The sequence below is a fragment of the Juglans regia genome, chromosome 11 (assembly GCF_001411555.2).
Source record: "Juglans regia cultivar Chandler chromosome 11, Walnut 2.0, whole genome shotgun sequence".
Classification (NCBI taxonomy): Eukaryota; Viridiplantae; Streptophyta; class Magnoliopsida; order Fagales; family Juglandaceae; genus Juglans; species Juglans regia.
In genome coordinates this window covers 8,127,383-8,147,489 of record NC_049911.1, presented here as the reverse complement: position 1 = coordinate 8,147,489, position 20,107 = coordinate 8,127,383, and the positions used below count along the sequence as shown (strand labels likewise).

Below are 20,107 nucleotides of genomic sequence, written 5' to 3'. Positions count from 1 at the left end.
TACAATGATCATCATGCTCTAAAGTTTATCAATACCCAGAATAGCTTAAATGCATGCAAGATGGACTGGTTTTATGCAAAAATTCACTATGGTGCTCAAGCACAAGTCAGGACAACAGAACCGAGTAGCCGATGCTCTCAGTCGACGTGCATCCGTGCTCACCATTATGAGGACTAAGATCATTGGTTTTGAACAACTCAAAGATTTATATGCCGATGATGAAGACTTTGCTGAACTCTGGAAGTAGTGCAATTCAGGACAGCCCAAGTCAAATTTTCATATACAAGACGGCTATCTCTTTCGGGGAAATCAACTTTGCATCCCTCGCATGGGGGTGGGCTAGGAGGACATGTAGGCCTAGACAAGACAATCTCCTTAGTGTTTGAGAGGTATTTTTGGCCCTAGCTACGAAGGGATGTGGGAAGGTTCGTTCAAAGATGTCCTATTTGCCAAGTGAAGAAAGGCCAAGCTCAAAATACAGGGCTGTACAAGCCCCTACCAGTCCCTCAAAACATTTGGGAGGATTTGAGCATGGATTTTGTACTTGGGTTGCCCCAAACTCAACAAGGAGCTGATTCCATCTTTGTGGTATTGGACTGATTTTCCAAGATGGAACACTTCATTCCTTGCCAAAAGACATTGGATGCATCTAGTGTTGCACACATGTTCTTCAAAGAAGTTGTTGGTCTACACGGCATCCCAAAAACCATCACCTCCGACAGGGCTACCAAATTCCTTAGCCACTTTTGGATCACATTGTGGAGGAAGTTCGAGACTTCACCTAAATATAGCAGCACTCGACACCCACAAACGGACGGCCAAGTTGAAGTGGCCAATAGGACGCTTGGCAATATGTTGTGCTGCGTGTCTGGAGACAAGCCGAAGTAGTGGGATGTGAGCCTTCCTCAGGTGGAATTCGCTTTCAACAGCATGAAGGACAGGTCAACAGGAAAGAGCCCCTTTGAAGTAGTCTATACGACTCCCCCACGATATGCTCTTGATCTGGTTTCCCTCCCAAAAACTCTTGGAGTCAGTGTCGTAGCTGAGAATTTGGCAAAGAAAATTCAGGAGGTCTGCAACAATTTAGAGAAGGCTAACATGAATTACAAGAGAGTAGTGGATAAGCACCGACAAGCCAAAATATTTCAAGGAGACTTAGTGATGATCCACTTGCGTAAGAACCATTTTCTAATGGGCACCTATGGCAAACATCAAGAAAAGAAGTATGGTCCTTGTCGCATTTTAAAAAAAATTAATGATAATGCGCACGTTGTCGAGCTCCCAGAAAATATGTCAATCTCCCCTACCTTCAATGTGGCTGATTTATTTGAGTATCATCCCCCCGATGAATTACTCAATGAAGGCTCCAACTCAGAGATGAGTTTTTTTCTAAGTGGCGGGGAATTGATGCAGGACATGGACACGGGCAACAACATCGCAGCTGAAGGCTCCAACTCCTAAACAACCATTTACCCGAGGATGTAGCGAACTCTCATGCATCTCATGCATTACACCTCAAATCACGACGTCAATTGTCAAAGAACTTTCCTATTTCGGATTGCTATGATTTCCGTCCATTTATGCTAGTTTATTTGTTTCCTTTCTGCAAGTTATTTCCTTACAAAATGTCCATTTTCCTTTCATGAGTTTATATATTTGACTGTCAATGTAATGAAGAAGATAATGTCATTTCTGAAGAATAAAGTTACGAGTAATATTTTCCAGCAACTCTCATCTGTTTGGAAGACATAGTTCTTCCAATTACTATGTTTTACAAGCCTTTACTTTATTTTTTTAATTTTCCCGTCTTCCGCTATGCCAGATGCATATATATACATATATATATGTAAAAAGACAAACAACCATGAAAACAATTAGTTTTCTTTTCCTTTAGATATATATATTTTTTACGTCATCCTCTTTCTTTTTTCCTGCCCTTGAATGCCATCAGGATAAAAGAAGAAGAAAGAGACCTAAATTTTAAAAAAGACTCAAATAGTTTCAGAAGCATACCCCATGATCGTAGCCAATAGAAGCACCCATTCGAAAAAAATACTCCTCAATCACGCAGCCGATGATTTGAGTCAGGGGAAGGAAATAAAGATACACATCAACTTCTGTCATCTATCCAGGGTCAAAATTGCACATGTTAGCTAGGAAACCAAGAAGAATGAAGTTGCAACCCATATAAGATTAGAAGATCCTAGAGACTAACCATATGAAGAATTTTAACATACATTCATCCGGAAGCAACACAGGTCCCTCCTTTCCAATGTGGGATGTGCTTCCAAGCACACTTTTAAGGTAATTAATAGGTACTAGAAATATAAAGACCGATACATGGAATTTGTGTAAAACTTGGGCCCAAGGCCCAGGATACGATGTCATTCAAGTGAGTGGTCTTCCCCTTTCCAGTTTCTTTTTGTTTTATTTCTTTCCCAGATAGCCCTTCCCCACACCCAAAATCCTTCTCCCTCTGTTAGTTTCTTCAAACCGAAAACCACTCCACCCCGATCTCCATCTTCCCCACGTCCACACGGTTCTAATTTTCTTCCCTTCTTCCGTTACTCAAATCCCTCTCACTAATGCCTATTCATTTCTTTGGCAGTTTGTAATTTTGTCCACCCTCACAAAGCCTTACCTTGCAGAGCAGCATCACCCTCCCACGCTGTTGCACCCTCACCACCAAGGCGCCATTACAAGTGGCCCTCGTCGACACAGTTGCATGTTGGTCAGTCTGTCGAGGCATCCCTTAGATGAAGCCGTACTTGGGGCCAAGTGCAGCAAACACTGCACCACAGCTAGTAACCACCATGATCCCGACTTGAGGTGCCTTGCTCCTTCACAACAGCCAACCACCAGAAACCACCTTCCACAGCCATGACAAACAGCAACCCACGGTTTTGGCAAGCCAAAACACCCTTATTTTACTGCACCCAAAACAGAGCTTCCGCCAACGCCATGACCGAGAAGCTAGCAAGCACACAATGTCTTTGCATCATCCCGAGCAACCATGCCCAACCTCGTGCCGCTGTGAGCTACCGTCACACGGTATCTCCACCCCTCCCAGATGTTCCCTTGGTAAAACTCTCTCTCTATACATAGAACACCCTTTCTCCCTCTCTTTCTCTCACTACGTCCTCTCTCTCTCCACCATGATCGAGTGACAGTTTTCTCTCCACCTCCCTCTCTCAGTGCCATGCTGCTGCGCTGACCAACTTCGACCTCCGCCCACCACACTGCCCATCGCGCCTCTCGCTCTCTCTCAGTGAGTAGAGATTCTCCTCTGTAGTCTATCGCACGGTTTTGGTCTGGAAGTGTTAAAATCTCAGATTTCTTTTTGGTTCCTTGTTCTATTTACGAGTTTTTCCTAAGACGCCCTTCTCATTTAGATGATTTCATGATATTTATAAAGAAATTGTTTTAAGTATATTTATATTACTGCATCTAGTTTATAAGTCAGTATGCTTTCTTGTCGTTTGATGTTTATTTTGATATTGAGGTTGATTTATTTGAGATGTTTCTTGTAAGTCATGTTTAGCGTGAAATTATAATTTTATGTAGATAGAATTTAAAGATCTAAAATTTTAGTTATATAGTCATAATGGTTATAACTATTTTTAGTAGTGAATTAATAATAAGATTATATTTTATTCTAAATGTGTTAAAATCGATTTGAGTATATCTTACTAAATGAGTTTTCCCTTTTTTCTTACATTATTTGAATTTGACATAAATATTTTAATAAGTTGTAAATTGGATTTTATATTTTAGAAACTGTTGAAATATTGTTTAAATGAGCTAACTTCTGATGAGCTTGATGTTTAAAATAGATTTGTTGTATTTCACATTAATGACTTTTTAATGAACTTTATTTTATTGTATTAAGGGACCAACGTACTTTTTATTTATTTATTTTTATTTGGGTTGTGTTTAGTATTGTTAAATTAGGCATGAACTTATTTGGATAAAACTATTAGCCATAATCTTGATTTCACAGAAAATATTTAAAAACTTTAATAAAATTATCTAGTATTAATTTTATAATTAATTTGGTAGTATATAGTAAGTATTCAATCTTTAATTTTAAAACACTTTAAATCTATTATATAGAAATAAATCTTTGATGGTTTAATTTAGATATGATTAGCAGTTTACATGAATTTTAATATAAGTATTATTAAGGATATTTTATGTATTACTATTGCTTAAGAAATTTATGATGCCCTACTACTTTATTTGTTGGCAGTATTAAATTATCGTTTTAATAATAATTTATAGAAAGATGAGTTTTAAATATAATTAAGTTAATTTTCGAAATGAATTTAAGTTTGTTTTGCCATATTTGATAAGACTATATTATAATAAGTTTAGAATACACTTTGAACGACGATGGTATTTTGTTAGATTTCTGATAGCTAATAATTATTTTTTAAAAACTATTTCCGTAGTATGAAAGTAAACGGAGAGTTTTAGCAAGTCCTTTTAGAAGTTTAGTAATGCTTAGTGCTTTGTATAGGTGACGATTGACATTCATTCAGCATGATTGTGGAAAGATTTAGAATAGTACTTAAGGAGTCCATGTAAGCGGAGTTTATATACTAGTTTTGCATAAAACAAATGAAATGAGGTTGACTTTGAAAATATGCATGTTTGTTTTTAAATAGAAATCTGAAAACAACCTCAGATGTTTGTTTTGCATATACATAAATTCTTTACAAGAGAAAGTATTTTCTGTCATGACTAGTGTAGACATGAGCTAATTTTGTGTATTCTGTTTCTGAACTATGCAAAAAGAGCGAATATGAAAATCTAAAAGTTTTTGCTATGAATAAATGAAGATGTTTTGATTCTGTATATTTTGAACATGTGAAATGACCTGAAGCTATTCAGTATTTTGTTTAGATATGATGTGTCATCTGAAAATCTTGGCATGAAGTTCTGATTCTATATCTGAATGTGATCTGGTTCTGATGATGTTCCGTTCTGTTTCTGTTAAGGCTCTGTCACGGGTATAATGGTGGTTTATAACCCTACCGCGTGGTGAAATATGGTATACAACCTAGCTATGGGTATAATGGTGGTTTATAACCCTACCATGGGGGTGAAACTTGATATACGGCCTAGCCACGAATATAATGGTGGTTTATAATCCTACCACGGGGGTGAAACATGGTATACGGCTCAACCACGGGTATAATGGTGGTTTATAACCCTACCACTTGGGTTAAATATGTTATTTGTCCCAATGTAATGCTATGAGATGATATGAATATAATGTTTCAGTTTGAATATGCCAAAGGATTTTCTTTTTGGAAAAAAGTTTGGTTTTTCTGAAAATTTCGCTCTGATGTTTTGTACTGAGTTTTGTTTATGCATTCTGAAAGTAAATATGTTGTTTTTGCATTCTGAAAGTAAATATTTTGTTCTGCATACCGAACTTTATAAATGCCCATATTTACATGCTAGTATATGTTCTCTACTTACCAAGTTGTTGATAACTCACCCCTTATCTCCACAATATTTTTCAGATGATTTTGGATATTTTAGCCGGGGATCAAGATTTTAAAGCTTTGGGTGACATGATTTAAGAGTAGTGGATTAAGTATAGAAAGTTCTCGATGAGTATTGGCGATTTTTATTAAGAAATTTTATTGTGTTTTGATAACTTGGCATTTTGGAAAATTGGTTATATTGAGGAAATTAGTTTGAATCAAAATTTCTTTACGATATTGGGAATTTGGAGTCTATAATTATATTGTTAAAATGTGAGTGTTAGTGACAGAAAGTAACTCTCTGACCCTTGTAGGACCGGGGCGTTACAATTTGCGCATGACATTCCTTAATTGGTATGTGGCGTCACGTAGAGGAAATAGATGTGTCCAATATAATTTTGTATAGCTATTGCTCAGAAACAGTAAAACAGAAAAGAAGAGCTAATTAACAATATGTCCTGGAGATTACACGAACAGCAAGAAGAGAGATATACATGGTGTAAAAAACAACGCATCAGAGGTTCAACAATCTTCGTACTTGTCTTCAAATTGTTCCATAAAAAGATCCATCCCTCTTATAAAATATGCAGTGTTTTCATGTGTCAATAATGCAGCAACACCTTTAGGATCTCCACTTGTGCCACTTGTGTACATAATTGTGCATATGTGGAAAGCCTGAGGTGGAATAATATCTGAGGGGTTTTCTTTTCCCTGATGAACAACGAACACTTAAGATCAACCGCAACAAAAGAAAGAATGTCAAGTTTGAAAGTGATATGCTATTAAGTGGGAATGAGGCAATTTGAGCGAGTTAACCCAAGTTTTGTTGGGAAGTAACTTGTAACACCCCGTATTTTTTAATTGAAGGATTATTTGTTATTAATTTAAAATTTGATTATCTTGTTTTAAATTTTTAGATTTTAATGAGTTTATTTTTTATGATTTTTAATTTGTGAAAATTAAATTTGACATGTTTCCTTAATATTAATTATTGTTATGCATTTAATTTTCTTTTCACATTAAATTAACTTCTTGTTGGATTTAATTATTTATTTTCTTTTTAATCACTACGTTTGAATTATTTTATTTCACTTGCTATTTTAAAATCATTTCCGTTGGATCATTTTTGTGACTCAAGATGTGAGGATTGCATCCCATTTCTTTCCCTCACTTTTTCTTTTTCCCTTTCCCTTTTTTTTCCTTTCCCTTCTTTTTCTTTTCTTTTTCTCCTCTCCTCTCCTCTCCAGGGCGACTCATGTCTCTCCCTTTCTCTTCTCTCCGTCCGTGCATCGTCCCCCAGCCCGCCACCGTGCACCGGCAGTGACCGACACCGCCCCTCCCTCACCTCCCCTTCGACCGACAATCACCCTCCTGTGATTTCAGCCCCTAACTCGCCGCCGATAGCCCCCACGCACCACACCAAGCCGCAGCACTCCTTGCGCCGCTGCACCGCCGCTGCACCGCCGTCGCGCCACCTCCGGCCACCATCTTCTCACCACATCATCCTCGATCTCCTAGCAACCCAATGGACCCAACCCCACCTCCGATCTGTCACCGATGAAGCCCCACCATCAATATTTCCGTTTTGGGTATTTTAGCCTTCGACTGCCTCTACACCGCCACCCACGGCCAACCACTAGCTTCACCGACATCCCTAAGCCCTTCCCTATCAATCTCGGGTCTTCGTTTACACCCATTCAAAAGTGGGTTTTTGAGACCCACGGGCACAGTGCATTTGGCACTGTTTTGTTGCTGCGTTGCCGCTTCTAGCACCTCCGTGATCTTTTAAAAATTATATTATAGCATTGTAAGTAATTTTTCCAAAGAACTTTTGAGATTTAAATGTATTTCTGCGCTAATTCATATTTACTGTAAATTTGTTGGTTGTGCCGGACTGAGTTCGAGGAGTAAGGGGGTCGATTGGATTTGATGATGGAGTTGTTTGTGTGAGATTGGTTTATGCTATGAAATTTGTTAGCTGTTTCGGATTTAAATATTGGTATTTTGAGTTTGACGTTGGTTATGGTGGATAGTGGTGATTTTTAGGAAGTGATGATATATTTTGGGATTATGAGGGTTTTAAGTGTTGAGATATTAAAATAAGTTATTTTAGAAGCTTAGGCTTAAATATCAAAATCCGTGATTGATTGAAAACTTACGAAAATTATGTTATTATTTTTATAGTTGACGATTTATATTCGACTCGACATTTTTGAGGAAAATTTTGAAAAGCTAAGTTGTCCAGATAAGCGGGGTTCCTATGCTAGGTTTTATACATGTTAATAAGACTGAGGTTGATTTTATTAAAAATTGCATATTTTGTGATATGATGGGAACTTGTGAAAACAAAGATCAACCTCAGTCACTTATCTGCATTATTCATGAAATCTGTGTGAAAAAGAAAAAATATGTTCTGACATGCATTGTGTAGACATGAACTAAATTCTATCATGTGGTTTCTGAAATCTGAAAAAGGGAGCGATATTGAGAATATGGAATATTGTGCATTTATTTATAAAAATGTTCTGGCTTTTGTTGTCAGTGTGTGTAAACTCTCTGATTCTGTTTTGGTACTCTGTATTATTTTGATATAATATCTGAAAACCTTTGGCATTGTGTACTGGTATTTGTATCTGAAAACCAATAATACAGATTGGTTTATCCCAATGCCAGCTGCTGTTTTCTCCTCCTCTTCCATGGAAGTAAAGCACACCAAAGCTGCAACTGCAACCAAACTGATCAGCAGAATGTCTTCAAATGCAGCAGACTGGAATCTTTTTAATCATTCTTACTTTTCAGCCGTTGAGCATGACTACAATTAGGATTTAGTAGCTGCAAAAAGCAAGTTCATTTGTCTGATCAGAACCATCCATTGCTTTTAAACTATGAGGTAATGCGGGTTAGTAAATAATTTCATCACAAAGCTTTTTTTTTTTTTTGTTGAGTTCTCACTTCTGTCACTTTCTTATCCTGGACGAAAACAAAATCAACCACTGCATGATCTAAAATAAAATTGACAGCCCCTGGCCCTGCATCCGACACAATCTCGAGGACTTTAGTTATATGTATTGCCTGAAATCAATTTAATGCTTCTGCTTGATGATATCAAAAATCTGCTGCTGTACACGAGAAGGAGTCAGGAAATAGAAAATCCAAGCCTATATATATAAGAATACATGAATCCAATGTGCTAGAAAAGCTTATACAATCAAGCCGCGAGGAGCAAGACTAGTACTTAAAAGGGCTAAGATCATAGGGAGAATTAAACAAATCTAGGCAAATAGTTTTGGTGTGCTTTCATTTGAACCAGACGAAAGAGATCATCAAACAAAAATGAAAATCTAAACCATATTTAATGTTGAAAGCATTTAGCTTACTCCGCTCGTGTTGAGTTATGTCATCGTAATTATATTCTCCTCATCAATTTTATCATTTAAACTATTAATTAATCTTAATAATTTTTTCATTTAAAATTTTGAAACAATTCATTATTTATTATTTTTTTTCCTAAAACCATTTAATTGGCTTAATTAATTCTCAACTCACGTTTATTTATTTTCATAACCAACGTTATGAGGTGCATATAATATAAAATTTATTGAATTTCCGAGTAATTTCTCTCTCTACTGAAACAAAGTTTATAATTTTTTAATCAGTAACATAGGATATTAAGGAGAATGCATGCAGATCATGATTATGAAGCTTCTCACCAAATTTTGAAAATCAAGATAAAAATGGTCATGAGGATCGGATGACACTTGGTCATGCTTGAGAAAAGAATAAACTATATATGATGGTGAGTTTAACACTTTATAAGTCATGAGATCATCATGTGCATGGTTAATTTTAACAAGGTTTCTGCATATTACCCGAAAAAAAAAAGAATGTCTGGCCTAGTTAGGAGAAAGATCATGTTTCTAATACAAGTTACATAATGAAAAGTAATGTTTCCAGCTTTAACAAAATATGACACCTAATTATGAAACTGCATGCACCCATGCATTATATGCATGTTCCTTAAACACATGCATGGCAAATTGATGGACATGTGCACCTAATTATTAGCTGCTTTCAATGTTCATACAGTGAAGTTTTAACACACTTCCATGTTTATTGAACTTTTATCTCTCTCTCTTCTCTTTGAATTTGCTGTAATTTCATAATATTAACTTACACTTGCCAACTAAGTTTTAGTTCCCCCCTTCCCTTACAAGAGTAGTGAATTGTGACATGAAAGCCTCAACAAAAAGCTAAAAGAAAGTAATTAAAGGGATGGAAACGGCAATATAATAATATAGTAATATTCCATAGATATTCTATGCTATTTTATGATTTTTGAATATTGAATTTCCTTTTACTGCATAGGCCTTATTCAAATATTACAATTGCAACATCATATAGTATATATAGATCTGCATTAATTAAGTGAGAAGTACAAATACATATCTTGATTCATAAACCACGCATGATGACTGCAAGCTATTACTCAAGAACCAAAGAGATTATGCAAGAAACAAAATATTTGTACAGCACACATAAAAAATGACACTGTTTTGGATTAATAGCATTGTGTATACAAGGATCTAAGAATGAATGTGTATTTAATCATGTAAACACAGATAATGGACATGATGCATTTACACAACCTACCCAATATACTCAATATCAACTAAATATCAAACACATTCCTATTTATAGTGCTCTATTTCAAAGGAGATGTTATAAAATCAAGCACAGTGCTAGTGAATAGAACTGATTTTGAAGGTAAAGTGCACATCCAAATTATAGTGTTCTTATTAATAGATTACATAGGAAATTTCTAAAAAAGTGTTCTTCATACACATGGAAACACTAACAGTGCATAAACAAATTGAGCACTATCTAATAAGTTAGGGTTTCCATTACAAGATAGCAATCCGAAATTAATGAACATAGATTTGAGCCTCAGAAAGGTAACAAATGGGAAATCACGAGAGCAAGGGGGCAAAATACCATATATATATATATATATATATATTCTAGCAAAACATGAAGAAAAACATAAGAAAAGAAGAAGCGAAACTCACAAGGGAGTGGCAGAGTAGTAAATCGTGTGAGGGTTGTGGGTTGCGAACAGAGCAAGGTAGAGAGGGAGGGCCTCGAGCTGCTTTGCTAGACTTGGAGGAGAAGAGGGCTCCAATGGAGGACTCGCAACGGCGTCGAGGTGTGGGTGGTGGCAAACGACACCCCTAGTGGTAGTGATATAGAGAAATCCGAGAGAAAGAGAGGTGAGGCCAGAACAAGATCGACGTGGGGGCTGGGGCAGAAGGAGGGGTGCCCATCGAGGTGAGGTGGCAGTGGCGTGGTGGGGTGGGGTGGGGTGGGGTTGTTGGCGACGGGCTGTGCGTGTCGGAAGCTTGAGGGAGAAGACGAATTAGGGAGAAAGAGGGGGGAGGGGGGAGCGGCCGGAGGGAAAGAAATGAGGGGAAAATATAACACGGGGGTTTTAAATTTTATTAGCCTTTTCAGCGCTTTAAATTCGCTGCTAATAAAACTTAATTGACCGCATATACTTTTACGGCAACAATGTTCGCTGCAAATGGTATATATTACAGTGATTTTTAGAATCGACGGAAATATAATGCCGCAACAGTTAAAAATACTTTGTTGCGACGACAAAAATCGCCTAAAAAAGTACAAAATTCTCCGCAAAAAGTGAAGTGTAAATTCTCCTTCTTTATTTAACAACTTCGCGCTGGGAATTAAGTGGCGACTTGAAAATCACCATAAATAATGCTTATTCAAGCAATTTTTTTTGCAACGATTTTAAAATCGTTAGAAAATGTCTGATTTCTTATAGTGCTTCTCCAAGACCTCGATGGATACATGATGTTTTTCTCAATTTCCATGGTGAAGACAACCGCAAGAGTTTTACAAACCATTTATACACTGCTTTAGAAAACAAAGGCATTATCGCCTTTAAAGACGACGAGAAACTTGAGCGAGGAAAGTATATTTCTCAAGAACTCTTGAAAGCAATACGTGAATCCATGTATGCCATCCCCATTATCTCAAAAAACTATGCTTCGTCAAGATGGTGCTTGACTGAACTTGCCCTGATTGTCGAACGCATGAGAGAGACGATTTTGATAGTTTTGCATGTTTTCTACTATGTTGATCCCTCTGGGGTATGAAACCAAATTGGGGCTTTTGTATAAGCTTTTGCTAGGCATGAAGACAACCCTAATATTGATATGGAGAAGATGCAAACATAGAGAGTTGCTTTGAAAGAAGTGGGCAACATATCTAGATGGCATTTTCATCTTAGGTAATATTTTTCTTTTATTCTTATAACGAGAGCATGGATATGTTGGAGATTCTCATATTAATTTGTACCCCTGGGTTACGACTGGTTGTACCAATCAAATTTAATTGGATCCATATAAATACAAATGTTAGACTCCTGTTGATCAATTACGGATCTAGTTGTGACAAAAATTATAAATTCTAGATTTGAAATCTAATCACTTTAATTAAATAAATTAAACATTTGATCCCTATGATCTATTAAGTTTTTGTTAGAGAAGTGCTATTGCCACGATTAGGTTTGTTTACAAAAAGCATTTCATCTCAATCTCATCTAGATCATTACAATTTTTTCAAAATTTTCACACAAAATACAATAAACAATGTAACCTTTTTAAATTTCAAAACAACAATAATAATATTAAAAAATAATATTCTAACAATATTTTATTCAACTTTTAGCTTTCATCTTAACTCATCTCATCCCAACTTACTATGGCTGCCCTTCATCATCAAAGCTACAACTTCCTTTCTCTGGCTTTACTATATGCATCAGTTACTTTTAACTACATATCATTACATTGCTCCCTAAGCCGATTCCCTTGTACTTTACTATCAATTATATGAAACTACATCATGATGCCTTGTCCTTTGGATTTGGCATCAACAGCAACTCTCAGATCATCAACGTACCAAGAAACCCTGATTTCATATCAAAACCTACAATTCTCCCATGGATTCTAATTTAGAAACAATACCCAAACTCTCCTAATTCTCACCAAAAGACAACGGAAATGTAAGGGTCAAAAGTTAAATATTATTAGGGTGCTATGATATTGTAGATATGAGAATGGTACTCTATTTTATTGATAACCCTTATTTATGGGAGAGTAATACCATATACAATGGGAGCGTGGAGGTTACAACTAGAATCTCAAATCCAAGCTCCTTATAATGTGCTATATTACACATTAATACATTATCAAACATATGGCTCTTGAAAGGCTATCACTATCTCATAATAATTAATTATCTTATCATTTTTCCAAGGTATGAATCAACAATTGTCCAAGAAATCATTAAAAGGATACTTCAAGGATTGAGTCGTAACTTTGCAACTCTTTCCAAGGACCTTGTTGGAATAGAATCTCGTGTGGAGGAAAAGATAATCATACTTGGTATTGGATTGGATGATGTTTGCTTTATAGGAATCCATGGTATGGGTGGAGTGGGCAAGACAACTTTGGCAGAAGTCATCATATCTTGCCAATTTGAAGCTAGCAGCTTTATTGCCTGTATTAGAGAAGAAACTAGAAATCGTGGTTTAGTTTCTTTACAAAAACAACTTCTTTCTAAGATCATCATGGAAAGGGAAATAAATTTATGGCAGGATCGTGAGGGAATGAATATGATACGGAATAGACTATGTTACAAAAAAAGTCGTTTTAGTCCTTGATGATGGTTTGGTCTGGGGAGTAGAATCATTTTTACAAGCAGAGATAACCATTTATTGAAAAGACATGGAGTGAATGATATCTATAAGGTAAATGAGTTGAATAATGATCAAGCATTGCAGCTCTTTAGTTTGGCAGCTTTAAAGAAATCCCATCCTAAAGAAAATTATGTGGATTTATCCAAAGGCTTTGTGAAATATGCTCAAGGTCTTCCTTTAGCTCTCAAAGTTTTAGGGTCCTCCTTGTTTGGTAGAGGAACAAATGCATGGAAAGGTGCTTGGGATCAACTGAAAGCAAATCCTAATAAATGAATTTTAGATATTCTTCAAGTCGGTTTTGATGGATTGGAGGATTTGCAAAAGAAACTGTTTTTAGATATTGCTTGTTGAGGGCTTTGAAAACATTTTACCAGATAAATTAGAAAGTTTTGGTTGCTACCCAAACCTCAATATTGACGTTCTCAAGGAAAAATGTCTTATAACCATCTCATCTAGAAAGTTGAGGATGCATGATTTGCTACAAAAAATGGGTCAAGAAATAATTTATGATGAATTCCTCGAAGAGCCTGGCCGGCGCAATAGATTGTGGCATTGTAAGGATGTCCTTCATGTGTTGAAGAATAATACTGTAAGTGGATTAATCCAGATGTAAATGTATAGTGTATTATCCTTCTAATTCTTAAGACTTTTACAAATATTTCTTACACAATTTTATTGTTCTTGGTTTTTAGGGAATTGACGTGATTGAAGGCATAGTGCTAAACTTACCTAATCAAAATGAGGAACGATTCAATGTTAGAGCCTTCTCAAATATGAAGAAATTGAGAATTCTTAAAATTCGCAACACAAGTTTTCTCAACATGAGTTTTTCTAATCTTTGTGATAAGTTTTTGAATCTGCAATGGCATAGTGACCCTTTAAGAGTCATGCCAACACATGGTTTACTGGTGCTAGAATGGTCTATATATCCTTCAAAATCCTTGTCAAACAGCTTTCAAGCAGACAATCTTATTGAACTTAGATTTCCATGCAGTCACATCAAGCAATTGTGGAAGGGAATTAGTGTAAGGTGTTTTCTTCTTATTCTTCTTGTTCTTCTTCCTACTAATGGAACTAAGCCCGTTAATGCTTTTTTTTTTTGTTCAATATTTATTATTTTATAACAAAGTTTTGGGAGTTTGAAACACTTTGATCTTAGGAGCTCTCAAAACTTGTTGGAGACACCAGACTTCACCAGAGTCCCAAGTCTTGAGCACTAGACCTTGAAGGTTGTACAAGTTTATCTAAGGCCCACAAACCTATTGGTGTTCTCAAACGGCCTAGACGATTGAATCTACATGCTTGCAAATGCATTATCTTTCCAAATGAGACTAGCTTGGAGTCTTTTGAACATTTTTATCTTTCTATTTGTTCAAGATTTGAGAAGTTCCCAGACATTGTGGGAAACATGACTTCATTGCGGTTATTTTATTTGGATGGTTCTGCCATAAAAGAACTACCCTCGTCATTTAAGAGTGTATGCGGCCTTTCCATATTGTATTTACATAATTGCAAAAAGCTCTCAATTTTTCCGAGCGTTATTTGTAGTTTGTCATCTCTTGGTGGAATTCAAGACGTGAATGGTTAAGGGGATCTGGAACAATTGTATAAAGGTGGAACTGCTATCAAATTCACTAAGTTTCTCGCAATGCCAGAGTTTGGCTCAAATGATACTTGCTCGACGCAACAATTGTTTATGACCAATGATGACTCTATTGGGGCCTTCTAAATTCATTTTGTTGACAAAGTCTACTACATTAGAAGTTTGAATCATGAAGAAAGTAATTGGCAGACAAAAGGCTATGACGTTGTGAGTGCCTTTGATCTATTCATAAGATGTTTTGTGGGAGTGGTTATTTAATATACTCCAATTAACATCTTTATGTTCTCTGTTCTTACTTCACATGCAGGAAAATAATTGTTTAGTCCCAAGGTAATGTGTGGATTTCCTTGGGAGCTGAAGTTTGAGAGTGGTTCAACATGAGAAGTTTTGGTTCGCATGTGACACTTCAAATCCACACAAACTTAGACAATAATAGTAAGAGGGAGGCATATTTTCATTTGATTATTTATGAAGTTGATGATGAGGTAGAGAATTCAGATCCAAGGATTTGCAAGGGCAGTCATCTTGATGAAGGCCAATTTGTTGAGTTTGTTTATCATTTTGAGACTAATGAAGGTCCTCTAAAAGAACCCTAGTCCTTTGTGCCCCCAAAGACCCTTCTGTAGGGCCAATTGGGTTTGGGGTGTATCTACTAGCCAAGTGGTTTTTGGAGCAGTTAAATAATTTGGATGGATGGAGTTATATTAGAGCATCTGTTAAAACAAGTAGCTCGAACGTGAAGGTGAAAGAGTGCGGGGCACTCCTTCTATCTCAACATCCTCATTCTGAGTTATATAATACCCTTATTCCATATGGTTTAAACTTAGAAATTAGGCAGCATCTTCGTTGTTATTTGGAAATGGGTAGTCATAATGTTGTACGTATTCGTTTCTAAGGCATGGTAAAGAATTAAAATATGTTAGGTGGATCAATACTCCATGCCAAGTTGTTTAACTGGATGCAATTCATGTATATATTTAGGCTTCATCAATTATTAATGCTAGCGATTGGACAAGACGTTTGAGAATGCAGAAGTGTGAGATTTCCAGTGGTTTATACCAGTTGTACATTAATTATGAGATGGAACTCTTCATTCAGGATGTACAAAAGAGATAAGCTAAGCAATTCCAGATTTAATTCAGATGAAATTTCCCTTGGATTAACATTGACTGACCTTAGCAGTGTTCCTTTACATTTTTTCCACAAATTTCTAATATAACAAAATCGACCGCCCTCCTAAATATATATATGTGTGTGTGTGTGTGTGTGTGTGTGTGTGTGTGTGTGTGTGTGTAAAAGAGTTTATAATATATTTCTAATATTACATACAAAAGCAAAGTTTTAAAATTTTATAAAAATCCACCATATATCATTTACAATTCATTAGGGTTTCTTTTTTTCTTTTCAACCCCCTCTAATCTCAATCTATAATCTGTAAAAATGATTTTTATGCTCTCCAATCACACATCACCACGTCGTGACTTCCTTAATTACTTTACAATAAACTAAATAAAAAAATCCTAAAATATGAGCCCTAAAATTTATAAATCTTAATTTTAGAATAATTCTTCTTACAATTTCACACACCATACACCATACATATTTTATTTATTTATTTATTTTTCATAAAAATATGTGATGTATGGATGATGTGTAGAAAAACTTAATTAATTTAGTAAAAATAAAATAAAATCTAAAATATGTAAGATGTATGGTGTGGGATGAGTTTTAGCATCCCTCCTAATTTTAATTTTATGAGGCTTTGTAGTCACTATTCGGACGGCCAATTGGAGAGATCATCAAAATCTCAAGGCCATTTAGGCATATTAAGAGAATAGTTCTTCTATATGCAACTAGGGTGGGGATCTGATGTGGAATCGGGTGACGTGGCATAATGTCAGCCGATATAGTATAAAAAATAAAATAAAATACAAAACAAAACACAACCGGACGAAGAAAGGAGAAAAAGAGTCTGAGAGAGTGTCGTCGTGTGTTGTGGGTAGGAGAACCAGGTCTGTTGTCATTGTTATTTGGTAGGACTGAATATGTGCTGGTAGTCGTCATCGTGGGTAGCCGAATCTGCATTTGTCGTCATCTTCGTAGGTAGGACCGAATCTGCATCTATGTTTGTCACCGTGGGTGGAAGCCCGGTTCACCTGAGATTTTGTGCCCTTATAGGTTAGTACCTTTTTTCCTAGATTATCCATTTGGAAAAGTTTTATCTTCATCTATACCCACTAATCATTTTGATTCATGCTTTGAACGCATATTCTAGTTGGGGTTTTGATTTATTTTCCCATATATTTTGGGGGTCTAGGCATATACCCATTTAATGGAGGACTTGGTTCTTGTTAGGAGCTTGAGGAAAAAAAATGTTCAACAGCCAAAAAAAAAAAACAAATCCGTGTCTATGGTTTTACAAGCCGTGTGTTTGTGTCATGGCAAATGTGCTAGTTAGATATGTCAGGATATTCCTCCCCATTTGTATATCTGCTGGATTAGTGTCACCTATATATAACATGATCAAATTCTAGTTCAATAAACTTCAATATCACGTGTTATTGGAAAAGAAAGAAGAAACGATGATGCAGAAATCTCACCACACGGAAATGTGTGTGATTTATCTTTATTTATAGAGTTTTTATAGTCCGTATACATCAGTATAAAAAAGGTTAATATTTATAGAATATTTAATTTATTACAAGCTGATCTGGTGCCTTAATCTTTGGGTAGTGTTGTCTCCAAAGTTTCCAATTACAGCCAAGTCTTCATCCGAAGGTTTAGCAGCAAAGACAGAGTTTCCTATGAAATTCAAATCATCCTTCAAATCCTCCATGATACTCTATTACCCCCCCTCAAATTGTGCATGGTTGACATGCATAATTTGTCACGCAAGAGGATCAAATCTAGTCGAGATTGGGGTTTTGTGAATACATCTGCTATCTGAAAGTGAGTAGAGATATGTTTAGTGACCAGTAAGCCAAGAGAAACACGTTCACGAATGTAATGATAGTCGAGCTCGATATGTTTGCTCCTAGCATGAAAGACGGGATTCACTGTCATAAACAAAGAGCTCATATTATCACAGAACAAGATAGGAGGATTATGCAGAGGGACAAGAAGATCTCGAAGTAAAAACATGATCCAAGTAATTTCTGCAGCAGCTTGAGCAAGAGCACGATACTCTGCTTCCAAACTTGAACGAGCAATTGTAGGCTGTTTTTTTGCACACCAAGAGATGATGTTACTGCCTAAAAAGGTGCAATACCCTGCAGTTGATCTTCTTGTAAGGGGGCAACCAGCCCAGTCTGAATCCGAGAAGCCATAGAGATCAAGAGAGCTGGAAGCTTGAATGTGAAGACCAAGATGAATGATTCCTTTGACGTAGCGTAATATTCTTCTGACTATACTAAAATGAGCCTCTGTAGGTGCATGCATGAACTGAGATATGAAGTTGATTCTGTACGAAAGATCTAGACGTGTCAATGTAAGATATTGAAGAGCACCAACGAGAGAGAGATAGAGATAAGGATCAGGATGTAATGGATAATCAGGATCAGGTTTGGTCTTCGTGCACATAAGAGTGTTGATGGGCTTGGACTCGTGCATTCCTCCACGTTCTAAAATATCTATTGCATACTTGGTTTGTTGCAGAAAAAGACCAGTCGGCATTGAAGAGACATGAACTCCTAAGAAATAGTGAAGTGGTCCAAGATCCTTCATTGCAAATTCATCATGCAAACTTGTTGTAAAACTTTGAATAAGGGATGAAGAAGAACCCGTAAGAATGATATCATCAACGTAGAGTAATAATACCATGGTACCTTGATCCGAATGATGCACAAACAAGCTTGGATCTATCGAGCTGCATTGAAAACCAAATTGTAAGAGGAAGGAACTGAACCAATTGAACCAAGCCCGCGGGGCTTGTTTTAATCCATAAATCGCTTTGTTTAATTGACAAACATGATCAGGAAACGCAGCATCTTTGAATCCCGGAGGTTATTCCATAAAGACCTCTTCGATGAGAAAGCCATGTAAGAACGCATTTTTAATGTCTAATTGACGAATATCCCAGCCTTTGATTGTAGCAAGAGAGAGCACTAACCGAATGGTTCCTAGTTTTACAACAGGAGAATATGTCTCAGTAAAATCTAAGCCATCAAGTTGGTGATACCCCTTGGCAACAAGCCTAGCTTTTAAGCGTTCTACCGTTCCATTAGCCTTGAGCTTAACTTTGAACACCCAGCGAGATCCAACCACATTCATTGAGGAGGTACGAGGAACAAGGATCTATGTGTTATTCTGAGACAAAGCTGCAAGTTCATCATCCATAGCTTCTCGCCAACCACTATGAGACAAGGCAGCTTTGACTGTGCGAGGCTCCTTTGGTATTGAATTATAATCATGAATTAAGGCATATTTGGGATTCGGCTTTCGGACACCTACCTGACTTCGTGTTACCATTCGAGGAGGAGAAGGTAGTACCTGAGATTGATCAACAGAATCCATAGGAGGCACAGGTGTCGATAATGGCTCTTTATCAGTTGCAAGATCAGTGATAAGAATCGGAGTCTTTAATGGGGCATCTGGGGTGGGAGGTTCCTCTGTAGTTGCTGAAGAACAAGGAAGCTCAGTAGGGGACGAGCAAAATGAAGAAGCCAACTCTTTGAAAGTAGTGGCGTGTGGTTCAGGCGATGGTGCAAGTGGCTTAATTGAATTTTTGTAAGGCAAGGTGGATTCATCAAACACCACGTGCCGTGAGATGTAAAATTTATTTGTTGTAGGAGAAAAACACCGATAGCCTTTATGCCTGTCATTGTAACCCATGAACACACAAGGTAAAGATTTGCTATCAAATTTACTACGTTTCGTGTCCCACAAATATGGGTAGTATCGTGAATCAAAAATACACAGTGAGGTGTAATCAGGATTTTTGCCATATAGACAATTAAATGGAGGGTCCCATTGAAGTGTTGCAGTAGGAATTTGATTGAGTAGAAATACTGATGTAGTGAAGGCTTCTACCCAAAAATGCTTGGGTACATTGGCATGAATCATCATGGACATACCCAATTCTCTTATTACCCGATGACGCCTTTCAACAGTGCCATTTTGCTCAGGGGTGTACAGACAAGAGAGGTGGTGAACAATACCAGCTTCTTGTAGATGCTTGTTGAAGCGTTGATTCACAAACTCACCCCCTCCATCAGTTTGAATAATTTTAATGAG

General features: G+C 36.6%; 1 protein-coding gene across 1 annotated transcript; it reads right to left on the bottom strand.

Annotated features, from left to right (window-relative positions):
- Positions 1-6,017: 6,017 nt before the first annotated feature.
- LOC118349884 (uncharacterized mitochondrial protein AtMg00810-like) lies at positions 6,018-18,694 on the bottom strand. Its single transcript, XM_035695817.1, has 2 exons — positions 17,849-18,694; positions 6,018-6,206 (listed from the first exon to the last, which is right to left on the bottom strand). The coding sequence occupies exons 1-2, from the start codon at positions 18,692-18,694 to the stop codon at positions 6,018-6,020; spliced, it is 1,035 nt and encodes a 344-aa protein (XP_035551710.1).
- Between the last annotated feature and the right edge of the window lie 1,413 nt (positions 18,695-20,107).